This window comes from Acomys russatus, chromosome X (assembly GCF_903995435.1).
Source record: "Acomys russatus chromosome X, mAcoRus1.1, whole genome shotgun sequence".
In the NCBI taxonomy this organism is placed as follows: domain Eukaryota; kingdom Metazoa; phylum Chordata; class Mammalia; order Rodentia; family Muridae; genus Acomys; species Acomys russatus.
In genome coordinates this window covers 76,445,747-76,468,217 of record NC_067169.1, presented here as the reverse complement: position 1 = coordinate 76,468,217, position 22,471 = coordinate 76,445,747, and the positions used below count along the sequence as shown (strand labels likewise).

Sequence of the window (22,471 nt, the reverse complement as noted above, 5' to 3'; positions counted from 1 at the left end):
TTCAATTATATTTTAATGGGAAGTAGAACAAGAGGAGGTCAAATAGCATAGTGGAGCCTGGCTGCTGCTCATTATGCCTGACTTACTAGTTGTCGGGCCTTAGCATTTTGCCTAGTCTCTCTGGGATTCAATTCCTTCATCAGTAAATGGGACCTAATAACAGCATCTTACTGTCTAGGGCTCTTCTGAAGGTTTTTGCATCAATCAATGGTGTGTTTATAATGACACCTGACACATAGTAGGTACTAGAGCATTGGTATCTCTTTCTTCCCACTCAGCCTGCTTTCTGTCTCCAGTTGCCCAATGATGGTGCCCAGGATAAAGCTGAAGAAATAGGGCATCCGAGTCTTGACTATAACTGTGGCTTCTATCACTGTATAAAAGACAGGACTCAGAAGCAAGGGAAGAATATGTTGCTTCAAACACTGGTGAAACACTCCCAGTGACACAAGTCAGAGCAGAAACCCGCAGCTGGAGATGCATCTCAGCAGTAGGCATGTGGATGCCCAGCATGGAAAGGCAAAGAATGTGGGAAACAAAGGATACAAGATAAAGGAAGAAAGAAGAAAGGAAGAGTAGGGAATCTGTGTGTGGCTCCATTTCCCCAAAGTCAAAACCTCAAGTTTACTTTCTGGCCTTGTTTCTAACCTTGACCTACTGTAGCTACCTGCTCTGTGTTCCTCTTAAAAGTGGGCACCTGAGGAAGTTAATGCATGAGGTAATCCATTTTGGCTTTTTGTTGTTTTCTGTTTGGTGGTGGTGGTGGTGGTGGTAGTGGTGTGTGTGTATGTATATGTGTATGTGTGTGTGTGTCTCTGTGTGTGTGTTTGTGTGCGCGTGTGTGCATGCATGCACATGTGTGCACATGTGTGTGGAGATCAGAGGTCAGCCTTGGGTTTTGTTCTTCATGCCCCATTTATGATTTTTCCTGAGATAGAGTTTCTTGCTTGGCCTAGTACTCACCATTAGACTGGACTTGCTGACCAGTGATTCCCACACATCTGCTTAAGTCTACATCTTTGCTGGGATTCCAAGTGCACGCCACCACATCTGGAGACTTTACATAGTGTCTGGGGATCAAACTCAGGTCTAAATGCTTGCATGGCAAGCATTTTACCAGCTGTGCAACTCCCCCAATTCCTTAAGGTAATCTACTTCACAGACTGGGGGATCCTGTAATGAAGGGCCATCATCAGGGCACTGAAGACCTCAGTAGGCAGAAATTGTTGCCCATAAGCTAGCTGGAGCATCTAGGAGGAAACATCCTGCTATGGCTGAATTTCCTGCTATGGCTGAGCGCTGCTTCCCAAGCTCCCACTGGAGAAAATGTTTTTCAATCTCCTGATGAAACAATGGTTCAAGCAACATTTTTTTTTTAGCCCAGTGTCCTGGAAGGGAAAACAACAAATAGCTTCAAGAATGCTTTGTTGCAGAGCCTAGTTACCACTCTCCTGCTCCTAATACAATTAATTAGCTGTAAGGAAAACCTATTTATACTTATTTAAAGTGTCCTGCTCATCTGTTGCAATGCTGCCCTCTGCTGTCACCATAGGGTACAGGAATCATTTACAACACAGTAAAGGAGTGAATTTGGGATTTACTTTTATGAAAGACTTTGGAAAGCGACGCAGAGGCTCCAGTCAGGTGAAGAAGACCTTGTACCCCAACCCACTGCCCAGGGCCTGTCCTCAGTCTCTACCTACTTTTATATGCTCCTCCAGTACTACCTGAAGTGGAGACTTGCTTAGGAAAGTAAATATTCTTTCTGCCTTAAATGATGCCTGGAACTGTCCTAGATTTGGCAAACCCTACCCCACCTGAGTCCTGCTCCCAACAGTTTAAACTACCTAGGACAATTGCCTCAGCCACACCCTGGCTCAGGGTCACTCGCAAACATCCCTTTGCTCCTGTCGCTGTGCCAGTTCCTGGTTGCTCAGCAGGTAGTCATCGATGAATGTGAAGATTTCCTCAGGGGTGACAGGTTCCATGTAGCGTTCCCGGTCAATACCCTGCTTGTCAATTAACACCATGTTGAAGTAGGAACGAGTGAGGCGCTGGAATTGCCTAGACAGAGAAGTCAAGAGAGGTGTGAGACCTTGGTCCAAGTTCCACAAGATTGAATCACTTACCCCCTGTGTGCCCCACCCCATCTCAAATCCTTTTTGCTTATTTTGTGCTGAGTTCCTAGTCTTGGTAGCCTTACATGTCTAGCTTTCCTTCCTTTCCTAGCCTGTTATTTCTGTACCATTTTTTCCACTTGAAGCAAGACTATTGCAGACTGCATGGAACAACTCCAGGAGGCACATATTGCAGACACTGACTTGTGTGCACATCATACCTAGCAGCCATGAGGTTGATAGGAAAATCCTGCTTAGCTCTTCTGTCTATAGCTGCAAGTCTGCTGTCTGCATCCTCAGAGTGTTTCCTAGTCTCTTTAACTGCCCTGGATCCTTCTGTCTCCATTGAAACTGAATCCTAGAGGTAGGTACAATTTCTCAGAGAACACTGATGGCTTTATTGGACCTGAGTATAATTGGGGAACAGTAAGGCTGATAATGGATAGATAATGAGAAAGATCAACTTCTACCACCTGTTACCTATAACCTTCTCTTTCATGAGGGACAGATAGATGTGATTCAGATTTCAGCGACCAAAGATGCCTTTTTCTCCTTTGGAGACTGGAAGTAAACAGAGGAGCTCATAGGCAATGAGCTGCGATGCTTCCTAATGATTGAGTCTTGAGCGGAATCCTCTGTGTTGCTCTCACTTGTGGCTCTACAAAGTCATCTGAGGTGCCTTTATGAGGAGCCCAGAGATGTGGCTTGTGGTAGAGCACGGTTATGTGTATTTTAAGCCTCTGTTTAATTGTCATGTTCCTTTAGAGCTGGGACTCACTGTCCTTCCTTCGTGCAGTTAAAGAGTTCAAGCACAAGAAATGCCTCCAAGAGACAAATTCATGTCTGCTGGTTCAGCCCCTGCTCTTGGTTGCTAGTGTCCTGTATTAAGTTCTTGCCCACTGCTGCCCTGCGGCCACCAAGCCTGCACCTGAGCTCCTCAATGATGCCGGCTGATAGTTGTTGCTCCCGGATTCGGCCCACCTCCTGAGGTGGCTGCCCCACCAGCTCAATAATGGTCACATGCCGCAGGTCCAGCCCACAGGTGGATTGCTGGGAGAGAAAGAACATTAAATAGAGCAGCCTTTTGTACTTCCATTCTTAGGGGCCTTGGTGGACTCCTGTTGTGACCCCATTAAGGCAACACGGGAAAGGAAGGGTTTCTGCAATGATCACACAATCTCATACTCCAAGGGTCACAGTTCTATGAGGTCTGTGCAGCCTCTTCCCTCTCATTCTTGAAGTACTGGCTACACAAGAACATTAAGTGTCTGAACCTGATTGTACAATGTGGCATAGAAAAGAGAAACAAGTCTTCACAGCCACCCAGACTGATCTTTTTATCAGTCTTCTACCTACCTATCTCTTCCACACATCTCTTAAAATCACCATGCAACTTCCTTGCTTTTCTTTGCGATACCCTGGCACCTTTTGTTTGTTTGTTTAACTGATGATGATAGACACCACAGACCTGGAGCTAGAGAGCTTGGGATTAGTCCCAGCTCTACCACTTACTAGCTAGTGATCTTGGGCAAGTCACTGACTCTGTCTCAGTTTCCTCAAGTCTTCAGTGGGACACTGATTAGTCCCTACATCATAGGGGATGTTGTGAGAACTAGTTGTGTAGGTGTAAAAGCAAGTCAGTCGTTACATGACACTTCCTCAGCTCTTACTATACAAGTATCATTTCTTGAAAACACACATGTTGTTTATTCTTAACACTTACATTTGATCATAGTAGGTTTACAAACTTCTCCACATTCCTTTCCCAGCCTACACCCAGTTCCTTGCAAGATACATCTGCCATTCCACACTTGCTGACTTTTCCATATATACCATACTTACCGACTTTTCCACAAAAATAACACTTGTAAAAATGTGACCTAATGTACCTACTTGTAAAACTAATCAAATGCTACCCATAAAAATAGGAATATATACATTTTGTGTTGACAGAGTAAACATTTTGCTATGCCATCCCTGGGCATTCGGTCTCACCTGCAGCATAGAGATCTGCATTTTGTAGTATCGATTGGAGGGATCAGGAGCTGAGACTATGAGGAGTCGCTGTCTTTCATAGAACTGATCCAGGAGGCCAGCGGCTGAGTTGACATTGACATTAATCTTCATAGCTAGGGCAAAAGCAGATTGTCAGTCAGTACATGCCCATCTTCCTAACCCTTCAAGGCATTCCCGTCTCGTATAGCCTTGTCCTCCCTTCCCCAGGATGAATTCCAGAAGGAAGCCTGAATATTTTATACCATCCTTCCTGAAGTCTAAGTATTCTCTGGGAAATGTTGGCCCTTAAAATAAACCCATTTAGGAATCTCCACTCTTACATCACACACATTGATGTTAACCCTTTGGACCATGGAAGAAGTTCTTCCAAAGTGACCCCGAGGCTCAGGCCTATTCACTCATTTCCTAGTTTCACTCACGAGTACAGATAGGTGCTGGTCCTGACCACTGTCGACTTGACTGGCAGACTCGGGATGGGGTGCCCTGGCGGTCATAACCACCATCACAGTGGTATTCACAGGTGGCACCGTAGTTGTTCCCCGCTGAGGTGCAGGTGAGGTAGCCATGCTGTGGTGGTTTCAGAATGGGACAGCGTCTCACTGTCAGGGAGAAGCTCAAGTTAGGGGTTATGATGCCTGTCGTAGGCGGGAAAGGCTAAAGGACCCACTCCAGGATTTCTAGGACATAAGGACTTGAGATTATACAAATGAATGGATTTTCTATATTTTCAGTAGCCAGGGAGGGAGGTACAATTTCCTTTCCTAAAGAATTAAATTTGAAATGCAAACACAGATTCCTAGTCTTTAGAAACAAACAAACAAACAAACAAACACACACACACACACACACACACACACACACACACGCATGCACATATAATCATCAGATGATAAATATATAAAAGAAAATACTGTCATCTGTATTTATAGACTTTTATTTCTACACAGTGTAAATATGGCCAACTTGCAGAATGACTTTCTTTTTCTTGAGACCTGGTCTCACAATCAATATAGCATAGGCTGACATGGATTCTCTGTGAGGCTAACAAGGTCTCAAACTCACTATCTGTCTGCCTTAGCTCCCCAAGCACTGATATTACAGGCGTGTGCCACCACACTCGGTCAGACTTACTTTTAATAGCATGTAAGTTAGATGAGTCCATGACTGAGAGAATGTTTAAACCAATCATGTTACAATCTTAGAATAGAATTATTATGTTGTGCTTCAAAATATTTCTGAAAACAATATCAAAGAATATGGGAAAATTACTTGTGTTTTTATGGAAAGTGGAAAGGGGGATCTTAAATTACATATGTATAGAGAAAAGAGCAGAAGGAAAATACTAAGATGTTATCAACAGTGACCCCTGGAAGATAGATATAATAAATTATTCTGCTTATGTATTGCTTTAGTTTTGTTTTTGTGACAGCATCCTGCTATTTAGCCCAGGCTGACCTTGAACCTGCTATCCTTCAGTCTGTGCCTCACATGCTGGACTTACAGGCACGTGCTATTATGCCTTGCTATTTCCTTCTTATGAGCACGAACTATCTTACTGATGAGAAAAACGAAGTGAAACAATGGAACAGGAAGCAAAGATGAAAATATAAGGCAGGCAACATTATTATTTTGGTAGATGTGAATGGGAGCAAAGGCTGATTAGACTTGATCATTTTGAGGGCCAAGAAAAGAAATGGATATAGACTATCTGCGAATTTTATTGAGATTTAGATGAATAATAAAATCTTTTTGGAGAGTCAAGGTTTCTGGAACAATTTTGTGCCCATGTAGTGTAGGTTTTCATAATAAGTCTGTTTGATGAAGTTGGCTTTTCCCCAAAATAAATGAGAGGATTATTGTGGGTTTCTGAAGATCAGGGCAGAGGAGGAATAGTGAACAGTGTGTACAATGAAGAACGTTTTCTACCTTGTACTTTTACAATGAACTTGCAGCTGGCCCGGTTGTAGGCTCGGTCATAGGCAGTATAGCGAATCACATGCTCTCCTTCAGGGAAGTGAGAACCAGGCTCTGGGCCCCGAAGTGTCACCCTGCATGAGACAGAGTAAAGGAGCTACTGAGCTACTAAGGGAAAGACCGTTAGGATTGAGATCTGAGACACATTCTCTCTTCAGGTTCAGCCTGTATTGTCTGACTGTGAGCACACTGGGGGACCAAGAGAAGCTATTGGGGACCCAAGAAGCATGTATGACTCAAGCTCACCTGGTGATGGTACCATCAGCAGAATCTTTCACTAAGGGTGGGTCCCAGTGTACTCGAGCAGTTAGTTTCTCTGGCTCTGCCATCTTCTCACGTGAGTGAGGACAACGAATCTTGGGTGGATCTATGTCTGCCAATGTCAAAAATCAAGTGTGGATTTATAGATCCCCCACCTTCCCTTGTGGAAGTAATATTACACACCATTGGGTAGGTAAAAGGACAAAATTTCACCTTTATGTATGAAAGAGGGAAAAGGAGCCTGGCTCTACAGGCAACAATGCTATGACCATTCTGTATTCTCAGTGTGAAAAATAAGGCCTTCGGTGGCTAAAACTCCACATCTCTGAGGATAATGCCAGGTTGCCCTTTGTAACAGAAAAACTGGAGCTATCAGTATTTACCTACACATACAGGCTCGCCTCCACTCCACTGCCCATTTTCCATGCAGACACGGCTGCGATCGCCTTCTAGGTGGTAGCCACTAGAACAGCTATAGTCACAGCGGGAATCAAGCAGCACCCCATTTGTGCAGGTGTAGGTGCCGCTAGTGATGAATTGCAGGACATGGCATCTCATCTCTAAGAGAGAACCAAACAGCAAGCTCAGCACCACAGGGGGAAGAGTGTTATATTCAATAGAGAATATAGAAACCTCACCCAGGCTGCCCTTAACATTTTCTATGGAAATGCCTTTCCCTCAAATTGCCTTTTAATTTTCATATTGCAGAGTAAAGGAGCAATCTTAGTGGGATGGAGAGTGGGGACTAAAAGAGGTAAATCAGTGTCTGAGTGCATGATTATCAAAATAAGACCTTGGTTTGCAGACTAACTTCGCCTCTTGTTCTGGTGACTTACAGACATTGCATCATTTCTCTGAGCCTCACTTTTAAAAAAAAAAATCAGTAAATATATATTTACCTCACAGGATAATTTAAGTAAAGCCTTAGCAATGGCTACTTTTGTTTCTTATTCCTTAGATACTATGTCTTCTTCAAATGTGACATGTCCTATAGCATGCTCAAAGCTTCTTGGCTGCACACACCATTCAGCCAAGGCTCACTTCCATGCCACAGTCAGCTGGCTTTCTGTCCATGTGAGCCAGGCCAAGCCACTGTCTGGAGGGTGTGGCGATATTTAATAAAGGCAGAATCTGTCCTTCAAAGACTGTTAATATAGAATAGTTGGGAGCATGTCATTAGTCATGTTTGGGATACTTCCTTGAGAGATGTAAGCCATGCACATTTCTTTAACTTGTCTAAGTTATAATCCTACATAAAGTCTTTTAAGAAATTCCATATTGACTCTGTTCACTGTTCTTGACTAAGAAAGTTATTACTTTACTTTCCCCTGCATTTGTTATATAAAAATCACACACACACACACACACACACACACACATCCAAAAAATGCCCCCTTTGAAATCAGAGCCAAGGAGAAACACTAGTCTCATCAGATGAATTCACTTACTCTGTACTATATGATAGTGAAAACAATAGATGAAGCCATGAGGAAGTTCAAAGCTAAATGTAGGACTCATCTACAATATCTGCCTAATGGAAATGGCCACATCCCTATGCTGTTGATTAGTTTAATGCTTATAATTTATAGCCTTATATCTTCCAGATCAATTCAAGGTCACTTGAATTTAAGGTTTAATTCCTAAAGCAACTTACTTATCATCACTGCAGTGACTCCTTTCTGGCCATCTACCTTCTCTTCTCCATAGTTTCTTTCCCCACCAAGGTCATTTATCTCTGAATTCCCAGGACTTATGCATACAGGTGTACAACACGCATGCGCACACATTTGAGTCTACATCCCATCAGCCTATGAGCCTCCAAAGGTAATTGAGGATCTCTGTGAATTCCTGAAGTAGCCCTGTGCATATGGATGTACTGCAAATGGCATTTGCTGACCACATATGGAAAGATGAATCTATGCTGCCAAAAGGCTGAAGAGTCTGAAATGTCCCCTGGAAAGGGAGGCCTGGTGGCACTCAGAGGAAGGATAGCAGGCTACCAAGAAGAGACTTGATACCCTATGAGCATATAAAGGGGGAGGAGGTCCCCCTCAAACACAGTCATAGGGGAGGGGAGTAAGGTGAAAATGGGAGGGAGGGAGGAATGGGAGGATACAAGGGATGGGATAACCATTGAGATGTAACAAGAATAAATTAATAAAAAATTAAAAAGAAAAAAAAAGAGGTAGGTGTTTGGGAGATGAAGTGACATAGGATTTAAGGTATGTGTGTATTTGGATGCCCACAACATTCCATTGAGGAGTCTTCTAGTTTAAGAAGAAAATGAAGACTAGCAGATGTCCTACTAGCTTTACTGGCAAGACCCTTCTGAGGCTGTAGGCTAGGAAGGATGACACTTGACCACAAGTAGAAAAGAGTCTGGAACACATCCTTGGAAGCTTGGAGAGTTGGTCCAGGCCCACATCAGTTTCTCATGGCCAAGTCTTGTCCTCCTCCACACATTCCTGGGTTTTATGAGTCATAGTGGCTGGCTGTGACTTAAATGCCTGTATTACTTGAACAGTAACTACCACATACAGAGAAAAAAAACCCTACAACTTCAGGATGAGGAAAGTCTCCGTTGGAGGCCTATGGAAAATTCCCACTTTCACAGAGTAAAGCTTCCAGCTATATACCTTCTGTGGCCAGCAGGCTGACTTCTCTCTCATACACACAGCAATATATGCTCACATCCAACTTACGCCTGCAGTAAGCAGTTCCAGACCAACGCCGGTTTGGCAAGCACTGCACCGACCTCCGTCCAATCAATCGGAAGCCTCTGTCACAGGAGAGCTCACAACGTGTGCCTAGGCTGCTGTGATAATTTCCTCCTCTTGGTGAGTAGCATGTGGCTTCTCCATCCTGGATATTCAGTGTATAACACCATCGGGGGACTGTAGTAGCAGAAGAAAAGTAAGCTAGAAGTACAGTAATTGGCCTTATACAAAGGTAACTGAGTAAAGATGGGAGTGGAAAAGGTGGCGCTCCCCAGGGAAGAGCACGCTGATTTGTTGTCCAGTGCTTTAATGATTAGCCCTAAAAACATATATAAAAGTAACATTGTATGGACTAAAATAGCTTACATTTAGGAACACACACACATATATGTATATATATATGTATATATATATGCGTGTACATATATATGTATACATGTGTGTATGTATTATATATACATGACTAAAGTGCATATATGCATACAATAGCAACTGATAATAGATTAAGAGGCCATAAATTTGAAGGAGCATGAGGAGTGGGTATATGGAAAGGGAAGAGAGAAATGTGATTAAAACACAACCTCAAAAAAACAAAACAAAACAGCAGTAGCAGCAAAACAGTGTGGTGGTGTCAAAGGAGAAGGCACAGAACTCACTGGAACAGAATAGATCCTAGAAATAGGCTTAAGTAGGTCAACATGATTTTGAACAAAGGTGCAAAAACAATCCAATGGAGAAAAGACAGCTTTTCCAAACGGTGCCAGAGAAACTGGAGTTTCATGTGCAAAAATGATGCAGAAGAAGAAAAGAAATAGAACCCAAGTTTCACACCTTACACAAAAGAAGTCAACCAACGTGGACATTACATTTACATTGAAAACAAAAAGTAAAAACACTTATGGAAAATTAGAAAATCTCTAGGATTCAAAGATAAGCAAAGGACTCTTATGCATGACACCAAAAGCATAAATCATTAAAGAAATCAATAAACAGGACCTTTTCAAGAGTAAAAACTTTTGCCCTATAAATGAATTCAAAGAAAATGAAAAAAGTAGGAGAAAGTATTTGCAAACCACATATTACGTACACAGCAAAAGACTATAGAAATAACTTTTAAAACTCAACAGTAAAGATGATACACTCCAAACAATGTAGTTACAATGTGGACAAAAGTCACATAGAGACATGTTATTAAAGAGGATCTATAAATGGTTAATAAACATATGAAGAGATGTTGTGCATCATTAGTCATTAAATAAATGCAAACTAAAACCTCAGAGCAATGTTATTAATTAAACTCCTTGGGATATCTAATGTCTGGAATGACAATACAAAGTGCTGAAGAAGATGGAAAGAAACCAGAACTCTTTTTTTTTTTTTAACGGTTGAACTTTTATTTTTTTAATTAATTTATTCTTGTTACATCTCAATGGTTATCCCATCCCTTGTATCCTCCCATTCTTCCCTCCCTCCCATTTTCCCCTTACTCCCCTCCCCTATGACTGTTCCTGAGGGGGACTTCCTCCCCCTTTATATGCTCATAGGGTATCAAGTCTCTTCTTGGAAACCAGAACTCTTATAAATTGCTTGGGGAAATATAAAAACAGTGTCACACTGGAAAATTGTAGTTTATAGAAAAGGAATATACTTTCTTTGTAAAGAAAAGATTGCTTACCATTTCACTGTGCAACTTTATTTTGAGGTGTTTACTCAACAGAAATGAAAGCATGGGTTCACACACAATCTTACACAGTAATGTTTGAAGTACCTCTAGTTGTATTTGTCAAAAATTGGTTCTATGTGTGAACAGCAGAGCTAATGGGTTTATCTCAGTATAAGAATGATGTGACAATAGATACATTCTAAGAGTATTTTAGGAAGCTAGAGAAACAACACTTCATTATATGACCAATATATGGGCAAATATACTGGCAATACCACAGGCATAGAGTATGGGCCAGAACTTGCCATATGCCAGAGGTAAAGACAGAGGAGAAGCACAAAATGACAGCATGGCACACATTTCTGAGGTGATGAAACTGTTTTTCTTCTGTGGTAGCAATCATCTTACTCTATATATTTGTCAAAATTCATAGACCTGTACACCAGAAGGTGCATTCTGCTGCATGTAAATTTAAAACAACCTTTAAAAAGACATGAAAAATGTCCATTAAAGAGAGAACAGGAGGATGACTTCAAAGCAGATTGCTGAGGACTGAAAGTCCAATTCCAGTTCAGTACTGAGCATACAAGTTTACAGGGTGGTTATATCATAAAGACACTTTACTGATAACAAAATAAATGACTCTACTACTGGTTCCATAGTTTTGTTTGTATTTTGTGATAAAGTCTGCTACATAGTCCATGCTGGCCTCAAACTCACGATTCTCTGCCTTAATCTCCAGAGTGCTGGGATTACACGTGTACACCAGTACTCCTTGTTCCACGTGGTTAAGATTTCAGAGGGACACAAAGAAACAAATGGATGGTGGCCTGCACAAGTTTACTCACAGAGCATGGCACAGATCTGTTTGCCTAGGATTTGGAAGGCAAAAGGACCGTATAAGCTTATTTGGTTTTCAAATCCCAGACACAAAGATACGGGGAACTTTTACCAAAAGCACATTTCGCCAGGAGGTCAAGGAACAATGAATGGCTAGGACCTCTCTTTGTATGCAACTGGAGATAAAGATAGATGACAGGCTGGAAACTATTCCTCAGCCAGTGTCATGCTTGGGGCTTCCAGTATTAGTTGAAGTCAGTGGCCGTGGCATGGCTGCCATCTGGAGACACCATCTCTACATTACATACTGCTTCTTAAGTGCTAGATTTGTGCAGAGCTGGTGATTACAGAGTCACAGCACATATCACAAAGACTTACATGGGAGCCTGGGACCTCAAAAGCACCTCTGTTCTATTTGTCTTCCATGTTCTGTCAAGGAAAATACACACCAGATTGAAGCTGGTAGGGGAAACGAGAATGGGAGAGAGAAGCTCAGCCTCAATGTAAGAACAACGATAGGAGCCCAGCTCCGACTGTAAATATGCTCAAGTTTCCTGGGCTAATCTCAGAAAGACAAATATCACATATGTTTTCACATTTGTTGTTTCTAGACTTATATACAGATGTAGAAAACCATGGCCTGAATGTACAAATGGAACTGTCTAAAAGGAACAAAGGGGACTAATGGATGCAGTGAGGGCTGAGAAATGGGAGGGTATAGAGGTAGGGAGGGACTCATTCGACACACAGCATATATTTGTATGATTTTTTAAAAAATGCTATCGCAGAGAAATTGCGACATAGGAACAGAATGTTGGAAGACAGGAAAGGGGCAAAACCACAAACTCAGCTTTCAAATAAAAGAGAAGAAGGTAATCTCTAGGACATATAGTCTGGTTGCACTGGTGGGACTGATAGCACAGTGTTCTAGAATATTTCAAGGTGAGGCTTATGAGCTGGCAGGAGGACTCAAGAACAAGTCATTCCAGACAGATCTCATTTCCTTCTTGGGCAGGGCCCACCAGACTGGTAGAGCAGGGATGATGATACATGCTCTACGTGGAAGTCAGTGAGGCGTAGGAGAGACAATGCTTTCCATGCCGGTGGTGTGGATAAGATGAAAGAATAGAGGAGAGATGACAATGCAGGTAAAGAGAGTTGTGACTGGTTGAACTGTACACAAAAACTGCTAGTAGGAACTGAAACTAAGACTATAGTCAAATAGTGCACGGTAAAATGCCTGATGGGAAATGTAATACTGAGACCTGTGTTTAAATGCCAGACTTCCCTTTTTATGTCCATTTCATATAGTTCTCCCAATAGCTCTATGAGCTATGCAGTCTCTATCCTTATTTTGTAGATGAAGAAGTAACTTTCCCATAGTTTCTTGGGAAGTAGGGTCAGGGTCCTGATGGAATCCAAGCTTTGTCTAGTCTTAAAAATATGTTTTTCTAAGTATAAAGCCTGTCACTACAGCTGCTATTTTGAAGTTGCTATTGATCTATCCATGTTTCATGATCCCAAGGTATAATTAGCTACAAAGTAAAATGTCTCCTCTCAGTTCTTCTCATAGTCCTATGCTCATTTTTACCACTTCCAAAGGACCCATGTTAACAGGTTTTTTATAGATACAATGCAAACCTTTGTATAGCTTCTTATTATTTATTTTTTTACCCATACAGTAGCATATTGTGTTCACTGTTCCCACCTCTGCTTTATATTTTGTGGTTCTTTGCTTCAAACCCAGGACCTTATGATGCATGCTGGACAAATGCTCTATCACTCACCTATAGGCCCACTTCAAACTACTATTTTTGAAGTGAATAATATATTTCAGAGATATTTGCACATGACAACATAGCAAGTGTGTCCTGTACTTAATGGAATAACATTTTTAGAACACTTAGTAGTATGAGTGGCACATAATAACAGCTTTCTAGAGCTAAGAAACTAGAAGGGCTCTCTTTTTTTTTAAGGGCATACAAGGAAGAGAAATACAGACAACAAAGAAAAGACCTTCTCTGTGGTAAACTTGAAGTAATGAAGCCAGTGACTAGTTAGTTTACTCAGGACTGAGACAAGGCAGCTGCTTAGCCACCCATCAGACTAAGCCAGCCCTTCCCATGCATCATGAAAAACCTCAGTTAGTTAGTTAGGTTTTTTTTTTTTTTTGGCCTGGAAACTAAGTTCCAAAGTGACCAACTGGACACTAGACACCAAGGTCAATGCTACTGTGTAGCATTCAAGTTTCTAAAGGGCTTTTTGATCATTTAAACCTAACCAATGAGGCAGGTAAGTAGTAACCATGGGGATGGAGGACCCTTCCAAAATAGTTCTGGGGCAGGAGGCATGGCTTGGTGGTGGGACACATGCACGAAGCCCTGGGTTGAACTCGCAGTACCACATAAAGAAATACCTTTTGCATTTGGTGCATTTTGGTATCTTATTCTTCCTTTCTTGGTCCCCAGGGGGCTGGCTAACAGTCAGCACCTACTTTTCATATGCTTCTGTGGGAGTGATATAGATGGTTTCTTTTGTTAAATAAATATTCTGTTCAGAGCAATAAACAGCACATGATGAAGGCCAGATGAGTGAGTGGTCTTGGCAAACACATAAATGAAGCAAACATTAACTTCAGAAGAGGCACATAGTAGATAATTAAATAATGAGGGCCAGCAAGATGGCTGCTGAGTGGGTAAATGCACTTGCAAACAGGTCAAGCAGCCTGCGTTTGAGCCACAGGAGCCACATGGTAGAAGGAGAGAATAAACTCCCTGGCACATTGCCCTCTGACATCTACACATGAGCTGTGGTGCACCACCGCCAAACAAATTAATAAATCAAATGGAAAATAAGAAGTAATGGATGAGGGAAGGCCCAGTGTCTACTAAATCAATTTGCAGGGAGCAGTACACCACCCTATCTACAGCACTAATTTCATGTGGGGAAATGAGTAAAAAGTGATCATACAGGGACCTAAGGCCTGACTTTAGATTAAAATGTGTTTCCTAGTTCAGTACATTGGGGGAGTGCAGAAACTTGAGCCAGGGAATCTAATTTGGAAACAATAGCCTTTGTCCATGTATGGAATAATAATAATTCTAATCCCATGTATTAAAGAAATGATGGGTCTTGGTGAATGACTAGTAAGAAAGAGGGAGTTAATTAAATGTGATGGTATTATTAGAAAGGACACTAGGGTACTTCAAAGTCTGAGTCACTAAGAGGATGGTGGTAGTATTATCAGGATGTAGAGGTAGAACAGTCAGGTTACTGTAGAAAATTTTTTTAGAGCATGGGGTAAAATCAGGGCTGCCCCAAATTCAGATCCTAGGCTTCTTCTCTCTATGGTCACTACCATAAACTCCATTTCCTATGTTGGCTTCAACTATAATCAGAATATGGAAAGGACCATGGAATCCAAGGAAGGTGAGCCAAGAAGAAAAGGATGTGCTTACTACTGCTTGAGAAACCGAAACTGAGAAGACTGAAGCTCAAGGCCATATGATTTGGAGATCCAGAGAGAACTGTATCATTTCAAGATGTGTCATGTCAGCTGGAGATATGTGCATAGATGGGGAAACAGGCTACAGGAAATTTACAGTCAGAGGTAGTGGTTATGCACAATGCGTAAAAAGAAGACAAAAAAGAATAAAAAAAGAAGACAATAAAGAAGCATAGAAGAGCCCTAAGCTTGGATCACTTCTCTACTGGAACTGCTTTCCCAAAGGGCACCATTAACTGCTGTCCTTCAGTTTGAAATAACTTACTCTTTGTAGTATTTGATATAGATGAGGCCATACCCATTCCATATTTGTAAATTTTCATCTGTAGTTTTTGTAATATTCTTGATAGAAGATCTTCCTCCACATTGACTACTAACTGTCTTTCATTTGATGATGGATCTTTTTCTCTACTCATATCTAAAAATTTCTTATAAGCCTTGACCTTGGCTCTCTCTTCAGAGAGTCCTTTCATTTAAGGCATGGAGACTCACAGACGCTTCTCTTTCTTTTTCAACTGTTTACCCAACAATCTTCCAAATTAGTTTTTGTTTCTTCTTGTTTCCTTATGGTGTGTGTGTGTGTGTGTGCGCGTGCGTGCGTGTGTGTGTGTGTGTGTGTGTGTGTGTGTGTGCATGCACACACACATGTGTTCACATATGTGTTGGGTCTGTATGTCATTATCCCACGTGGTGCCAGGGATTAAACTCAGATTGTCAATTTTTGGCAGCAGGCTCTTTTTACCAGTTGAGCCATCTTGATGGCCCCTAGTTTACTTTTTAAACCTTATCTTTCTGAAAGGGTTTTTATAGTTCTCCTTGGTATTCACATTGGATTGTTCCAGGCATTAGTTTCTTGACCCCTTAGTACAACAAATCTTCACTCAGTCTTATCATCTCCTTTGAAGCCTCTCTGGAATGCATCCTGTTAGTGGGGTGCTGGGACTGAAACACAGGAGAGACTTCTACATTCCATGCGTTCACTGCCATTGAGCTACAACTCTAGCCTCTCTTGGGTCCATCCTTATTCTGCATTTATTTGTCCCAGACTCAAAATATTTCTACCTAGTATTGCTGTAATTGTTTCCTGGAGCGTCTCCCCAACTCAAGATCTACTTCTAACCCTATTTTCCAAAGGAAAAAAAAACCTAGTTAGTGTTCTGAAATACCTTTTACAGTGTCACTTGCTGGTTTAAAAAAATCACATGGCCATGTTTTAGAGCTCCTAGGATAACTGTCAAACTCTTCTGTGTGCCCAGGAAACCATGAGCAGAGAGATTCAGCAAGTGAAGTTACATTAGACATTGCCTGACCTAACTTGCTATCCAACACAGGAATTGCTATTCAGCATTCTTTCTGCCTCTCCTTAGAAGGACCCTTAGGTCATGGGAGCTTTCCTAATTCACTCTTTATATTCAGCGCTATTCTCTGAGACTCCACCCATATTCCTTCCTTTCAAGTCAGTGTCAGATTTCTTCTTAGTCCTTTAGTGCAATGCATTTGGTTTTACCTTAACATTTTTGGCCTCCTGCTTTGGTAAACATTTCCCTATCACCTTTTCCAGCTCATAAGAAGTTTCCCATTTCCAAGGACTATCTTGTATGTCACCTTTCATGCATGACCTTTTTTCCTGAATTCTTCATTTTAAACTCCTAGTTCATTTATGGCTAACACAGGGTGTCACACTCATTTGCTTTACATATGTTAATTTCATCCTCATTTCACAACCAACAGAGCACAAGCTCCTTGGGGGAGGGGGGAAACTCCTGTTGTGGCCCTTGTGTTTCCCACAGGCTTGTCTTGCACAGGAATAGGCATAACACAGACACTCAGCCCACGCTTAATGACTCCTTCAGGCTAGGGAGGTAAAATCACACAGCAACCAAATTGGTAATTAGAAATCTTAGCACCCCTGCTGAGTATGGAGGGGCACACCCATAACCCCAGCACTAAAGAGTCTGAGGCAGAAGGATGTTGAGCTCAGAGCTGTCCAGGCATATATAGTGAGACACTGTCTCAAGGAAGAAAGGAACAAAATGAGAAGGCTTAGGCTCAGTGCTGGAGTGCATACCCACAACAAGACAAAAACACAAACACAAACACACTAAAAACAACCGCAAAGAAAATCCTAGCACGTGATGATTGTCTGAGCTCAATTTTGACACATGTGAGCTAAACATGGGTGAAGATGTTTCTGGGAAGGCCCAGCTCTTAGGCAAGAAAACATCCTTCCTGAGCTTAAGAAACAATGAAAAATACCTCCGTAGTCCAGAGCACGGGTAGCCGGGACCTCTTCTGCATATACTTCATTATAGCTTTCATCTGGATAGTTGCCTGAGCCTAGAATGAGGAAAACAATAAAGAAGAATATTCATTTCTCCCTCATGTACTTCCCAGTACCCTCATCCCTGTCTTCTTCTGAAGACCTGGCACTTCACCACAGAGGGCCCAAGTGATTTGTAAAGCTGCATAACTACAGTGCATGAGCCTGATCCTGTGAGGTGCCCAGAGAGCACCCTCAGGGGGGTGAGGTGTGGTGGAGCTCCCCGACTATACTAGAAGACTTGTAGAACAACAGTAACTGAACATCTTAGCTACCTATCAATTCTGCCAATCTAGACTGTAAATGACCCTTGCTGCAGCTCACTAGTCTTGGTGAGACACCGATAACTAAGCTCTGGGGATGGGATTGTTGTCCCAGCTCTGGGGAGATAATAGCACCCAAGTGTCTTCTCCAGTGACAGACATTGCACACAGTTTTCACAAGGAAAGAATATTTCAAGCTCTCACTAGCCTCCAGGGCATGTTAAGCACCTGATTGTCACTGGTGCCGTGGCATGCGAAGACAGATGGATGGCTTAAAGGGCGAAAGGGAATGAAAACACTTTCATAAGCATCTTATTCTGGCTTGGAGGAAAAAGAGGAGCCAGAGTAAGGTTTTTGTTGTTGTTGTTGGTTTTGCTTTGCTTTGCTTTGTTTTCCCTCCCCAGTGCTCGGGATTGAACCTAGGGCCTAGCACATGTACTGCAATGAATAATTTCCTTTCCTTCTTGTCAGGAGCAGCTTTAGCAGTGAGCAGCTAAACTAGAAACATTCCCAGTCGATGTACTTCCATCCAGTTAAGTGGCACAGTCGCTGCTGGTGGCAGGTCTGCGGCTGCCTGGGAGACTAAACAGTATTTTCCACCAGATGCAGGAAATCGGTCATGAATATGAGCTAATTGGAAAACAATTTAGTTCTTTCCATAGCAAAGTTTCCGGAGGACTTTCCCTAAAGCCCGAGCTCTAATGCATGTGCACGAGGAGGGCAGTCGCTGTGTTGGAGTCTGAAGACAAATCTTCACTTCCAGGAGAGGGTGTGCTTCCAGGACAGGGCTGGGCTTTAGAGCTGGAGCCCTTATGACCTAAGGAAACCCACAGAACATCAGCTTATGGCCTTTTCTTGGGTAGAGGCACAGGACCTCCTGCAGTAAAGAGTGGAGCAGAGGGCAAAATGACGCTCCCCAGGGCCCAGGCTAGGAGTCTGTGTGTGTGTGTGTGTGTGTGTGTGTGTGTGTTTTGGGAGGTGGGTGTGAGTGTCTGTCCAACTCGGTAAACATGGAGATGAGTCAAATTGAAAACTTGCCTTATGAAATCATGTCCTCGTTGGTTTACCTTCATTCCAAAAGAAAGGGTTCACTTTTCCTCTTCAGTTTTGCTCTGTTACATTTCACTTTGAGTTTTCTTTGTTTCTCCTTAGGTCCCCTCTTCTCTTTCCCATGCGGGAGGTTTGTTTGTACAGCATGGAATCCTTGTCAGCTGTTTCAGTTTAGTGTTAGCCCCAATCCCTCACAGCTCTTGTAAACAAGACACCAGATGTGCTTGGTTCCCTAAAGTATTAGGTTTCCCCATTCTTATTGCAGAGCTAGCTTGTGAAGAAATGCTCATCAGGGAACAAACAGCTGCTCACCAGAAGAGAAAGAAGGGTGGTATAGGCCTATGCCTGGATAAAGTAATGACGATGACAACTTAGCTCTTAATCTGAACAGCATATGCTAGCTCATTATGTTGCCATAACATCTCAACTGCGTACACACCATTAATGTTCACCATTAATGTACATAGCATTAACGTATAGACACAGGAGCTGACTCAGAGGCCGCCCCTAGATAGTACATTGCAGAGTAGACCTCCCAGTCCAGGTCTCTTTGAACCCTATGGACACAGATACTAAAAGTCAAATGGTAATAGAGGAGGTGTTATAACTGTATCCAGAAGGAATAAAGAATAAAAATCTGCCTTGTACTCTAGCATTTCTTTACTGTGGCAATGAGGTAGGGAGACTGTAGACCACGATGCATTTTATACGATTCCAGAATTACAGGGGATGTGGGAAAACTGAGAGGAAGACTCAATCACATAATTATAATCTCCACCAGAGTGTGGAGGTAGCTAAACCAGTGTTAGGTTTCCCCTGTACCAGGAATGGGTTTGGGCTACTTAACCATTTCACTTTTTCCATGGCTCCTAGTTGTCTACTTTTGGATATGTTATGCACATGGTGAGGGCCTGAGATGGTTTATAAGAATGAAACTATACAGAAGAATGCAAACTCTGTATCGTGCCATTTGCCTGAACACTATTTCTCAGTTCCTTTGCATCAAGTGGTGCTTCCTTACTGTGTGCTCTGTACTGGGCTGCTTCAAATTCCACAGCCGAATGGAACCCTCTAAGTCCAGCCTTTCAAGGATGTATGATTGGGTAGATATTTGATAATTGAAGATGATGTTAATGCCTGCCTTCTGATGACAAATACAGTGGGACTCCCTGAAATATGCAGATACTCTAGTGCATATTTTTAACCCACTCAGCTTTATGTATATCCCCTAACACTTTCCACTCTGTTGATTATTCCAGGACATGTTTTCTCACATGCCCTGAGTCCGCACTTAGCTGCTTTCTTTCAGCTATTTCCATTTGAGAACAAAGGCAAACAAAAGAACAAAATAGTCCTTGGGGTATATAGGCAACATTCAACATTTAGTTGTTGAATGAACAAATGAGTGAATGGGCAAGTGGACACAAACCCAGTGGGTAAGCTAGCATTGAAGGGGAGAATCATTCAATCTCCAAATATCTCCTATCCTGTAGCCTTCTATGAAGGCCTGCAGGCTGCCAGAGACCTTAGCAGTCTGGTTTCCTCCCAAGCAGCGTTGACCCTGGTGATTCATGTAGAACTGGGGAGTATCTGATTTGCACGCAGCCTTCTGAGAACCTCACATGAAGTCAAGCGTTTTGAATGCCTTGTCTGAAAAACTGTAACATCTCAGGCTTTAATAAGTTCCATACAGGTATTCAAAACTAAGGTTTGAACCTCAGATCTCCACTGCCTTAGTTCTGTGGTCTTTTGAATGGAGTTTGGTCTTTGGTACTTGAATTAAAGCCAGTGGGTATTTGGGGGGAGCAGCTGCATATTTATCTCCAGAAGACTTGAGGCTCTTTTAACCCCAAACAGTGTGAGCTCTGCCAAGGGCTTCATTTGAATTTCTTCAGCTGAATGTTAGCCCTTGTGCTTTACCCCCTACAAAGCCAGGTTAAGCCAAAGTGGGGGGTGGGGGGGGGGAGAAGCTTGCATACTTGCTTGAAAGCTGGATGCAGCTGTTCCAGACAAACAGAGCTGCTGCCAAAGGCCTCTACCAGGAGCTGGGGGTATGTGGAAAATTTCAGTGGCAGTGACTGTGGCTGTGATGGTTGCAGTCTGTTATTTACCCATCTCTGGATAGTTTCCTAACCCCCTTGGTTGGGACTGTCTCATTCCCCCACTCTCTCCAGCCTTTATGAGGGCAGACACTGCTAACCACAGAATATTCTTAGCACTTGAAATGCCTCTGGAACCCAATCAAAAAATCTCTGTATGGTGGTTCAGTATCCTTTCCTTGTCCTCCCCCCCACCCCTGTGCATTCTACCGCCTCTTCTCCTGAGTTCATTCTTTTTGGTTTGCTATGTCCCCAAGGGGCAAGGAGTGAATCATCTAGGACTCCAGAAAGCTGCATCCTTTCTGAAATAAGGAACACGCTAGAAGAGACAGGGGCTTCCTAATTCAGAGAATGTGATCTGTATTGTCATTGCTCCTGTTGGCCAAAAAGGGCTATACAAATCCTATAGCTAAACTCTGGGAGAAAGAGAGAAAGAAATGGCAAAGGCTGGTGATTTTTGTTCTCTCTTAGTAGTCTGCCTATTTCTTATTTTTTTCCAAAAGAGATACATGGTCTATTTTGTAGTTTTGACAATTATATTTGACTCAGGAAAGAATTAATATTAATAAAGCTTTGATTTATTAAAAACATCTTAGAAAAAAGTTTTCAGTGGGCTGTGGGTAGAGTTTAGTGGTAGAGTACTTGCCTCACATTTGTGAGACTCTTAAGTTCAATTCCCTGCATAGAAAGCAAAATATATAACGAAACAACCAAACACACAGCCAAACCTAGAAACCCCATTGTTGTCAGGAAGTTAAGTGACAGGGGAAACTGGAAAAAAAATAAAAAGAAGAGACTTGGAAGCATAGCCTCAAAGGCCACCCTGTCTCATTTTTCTGATGCAGTCTATTACCAAGTAGCTCTTGCTAGGATGCCCCATGGGCCTTGGTTGGCAGCCCTTTTTAAAATATGGTCATTTTTATTGCCACCTAACCGTTTTTTTCTGGGTCTATGTTAGGGATCTCTCACTGTAGTCTCATTCTTCCCTCTTCTAAATCTTGTACTCCTTGGCCTCCCTTGAAGGAATGTACAACAGCTCACAGAACTTACCTGCATACCATGTTGGCATCACTGCTGGTGTTAGGAAGAGCAGCAGTGAGAAAGCACCTCTTTGAGTCAGTTGACCAGCCATCCTTAACAGCGAACCTTCAGAAGACAGGAATAGGGCTAGGGCCGGAAGTATCAGGGTAAGGGGAAATGACTTTCAGAGCTGAGCCAGCTATGAACTTCCCAAAGTGAGAGGAAGTAGAAATATGGGATCTGTGAGGAAAACAATGTTAACATTAATCAATTCCAGTTGTGCAATCTGGCTCATAAACCTTTCCTACTTCGAAGGATAATAAGACTTCTTCGGATTTATGGTTCCCCTTTCTCCCAGCAGGAAGAGACAGGCATTAAGCAACTGGTGCCATCAAGTGAAAATATTGCATGGTCCAAGTCTAGGGAGGGACATTGGAGTTCCAAGACCAGGAAAATACTAAACATAAAGTCACATGGAACTAGGAGGGAATCTGGAATCCAAAGGCTAGTTAAGGATTGTGTCCACTCAGTGTTTCTTAACCACAAATCTGGGGAAACAACAAAATTCATGGCCTAAGCCCTTCAGCACTGGAATGAGGCAGTTCTGGTTCTGAATCCAGTTCTGT

General features: G+C 42.4%; 1 protein-coding gene across 1 annotated transcript; it reads right to left on the bottom strand.

The window, feature by feature from the left end:
- Positions 1 to 843: 843 nt before the first annotated feature.
- Positions 844 to 22,471, bottom strand: Srpx2 (sushi repeat containing protein X-linked 2). The gene is made up of 10 exons (XM_051141563.1): positions 21,876 to 22,471; positions 17,350 to 17,430; positions 9,071 to 9,262; positions 6,752 to 6,928; positions 6,354 to 6,480; positions 6,060 to 6,181; positions 4,553 to 4,732; positions 4,113 to 4,246; positions 3,046 to 3,167; positions 844 to 2,064 (listed from the first exon to the last, which is right to left on the bottom strand). The coding sequence occupies exons 1-10, from the start codon at positions 21,955 to 21,957 to the stop codon at positions 1,884 to 1,886; spliced, it is 1,398 nt and encodes a 465-aa protein (XP_050997520.1). The 5' UTR covers positions 21,958 to 22,471; the 3' UTR covers positions 844 to 1,883.

Excerpts from the sequence above, each read along its gene's own strand:
- Srpx2 (XM_051141563.1), bottom strand. The coding sequence starts at position 21,957 with ATGGCTGGTCAACTGACTCAAAGAGGTGCTTTCTCACTGCTGCTCTTC. Across the intron at positions 17,431-21,875 it reads GATGCCAACATGGTATGCAG|GCTCAGGCAACTATCCAGAT; the intron begins GTAAGTTCTGTG and ends TCCTCATTCTAG. Across the intron at positions 9,263-17,349 it reads CCGTGCTCTGGACTACGGAG|TCCCCCGATGGTGTTATACA; the intron begins GTATTTTTCATT and ends CTGCTACTACAG.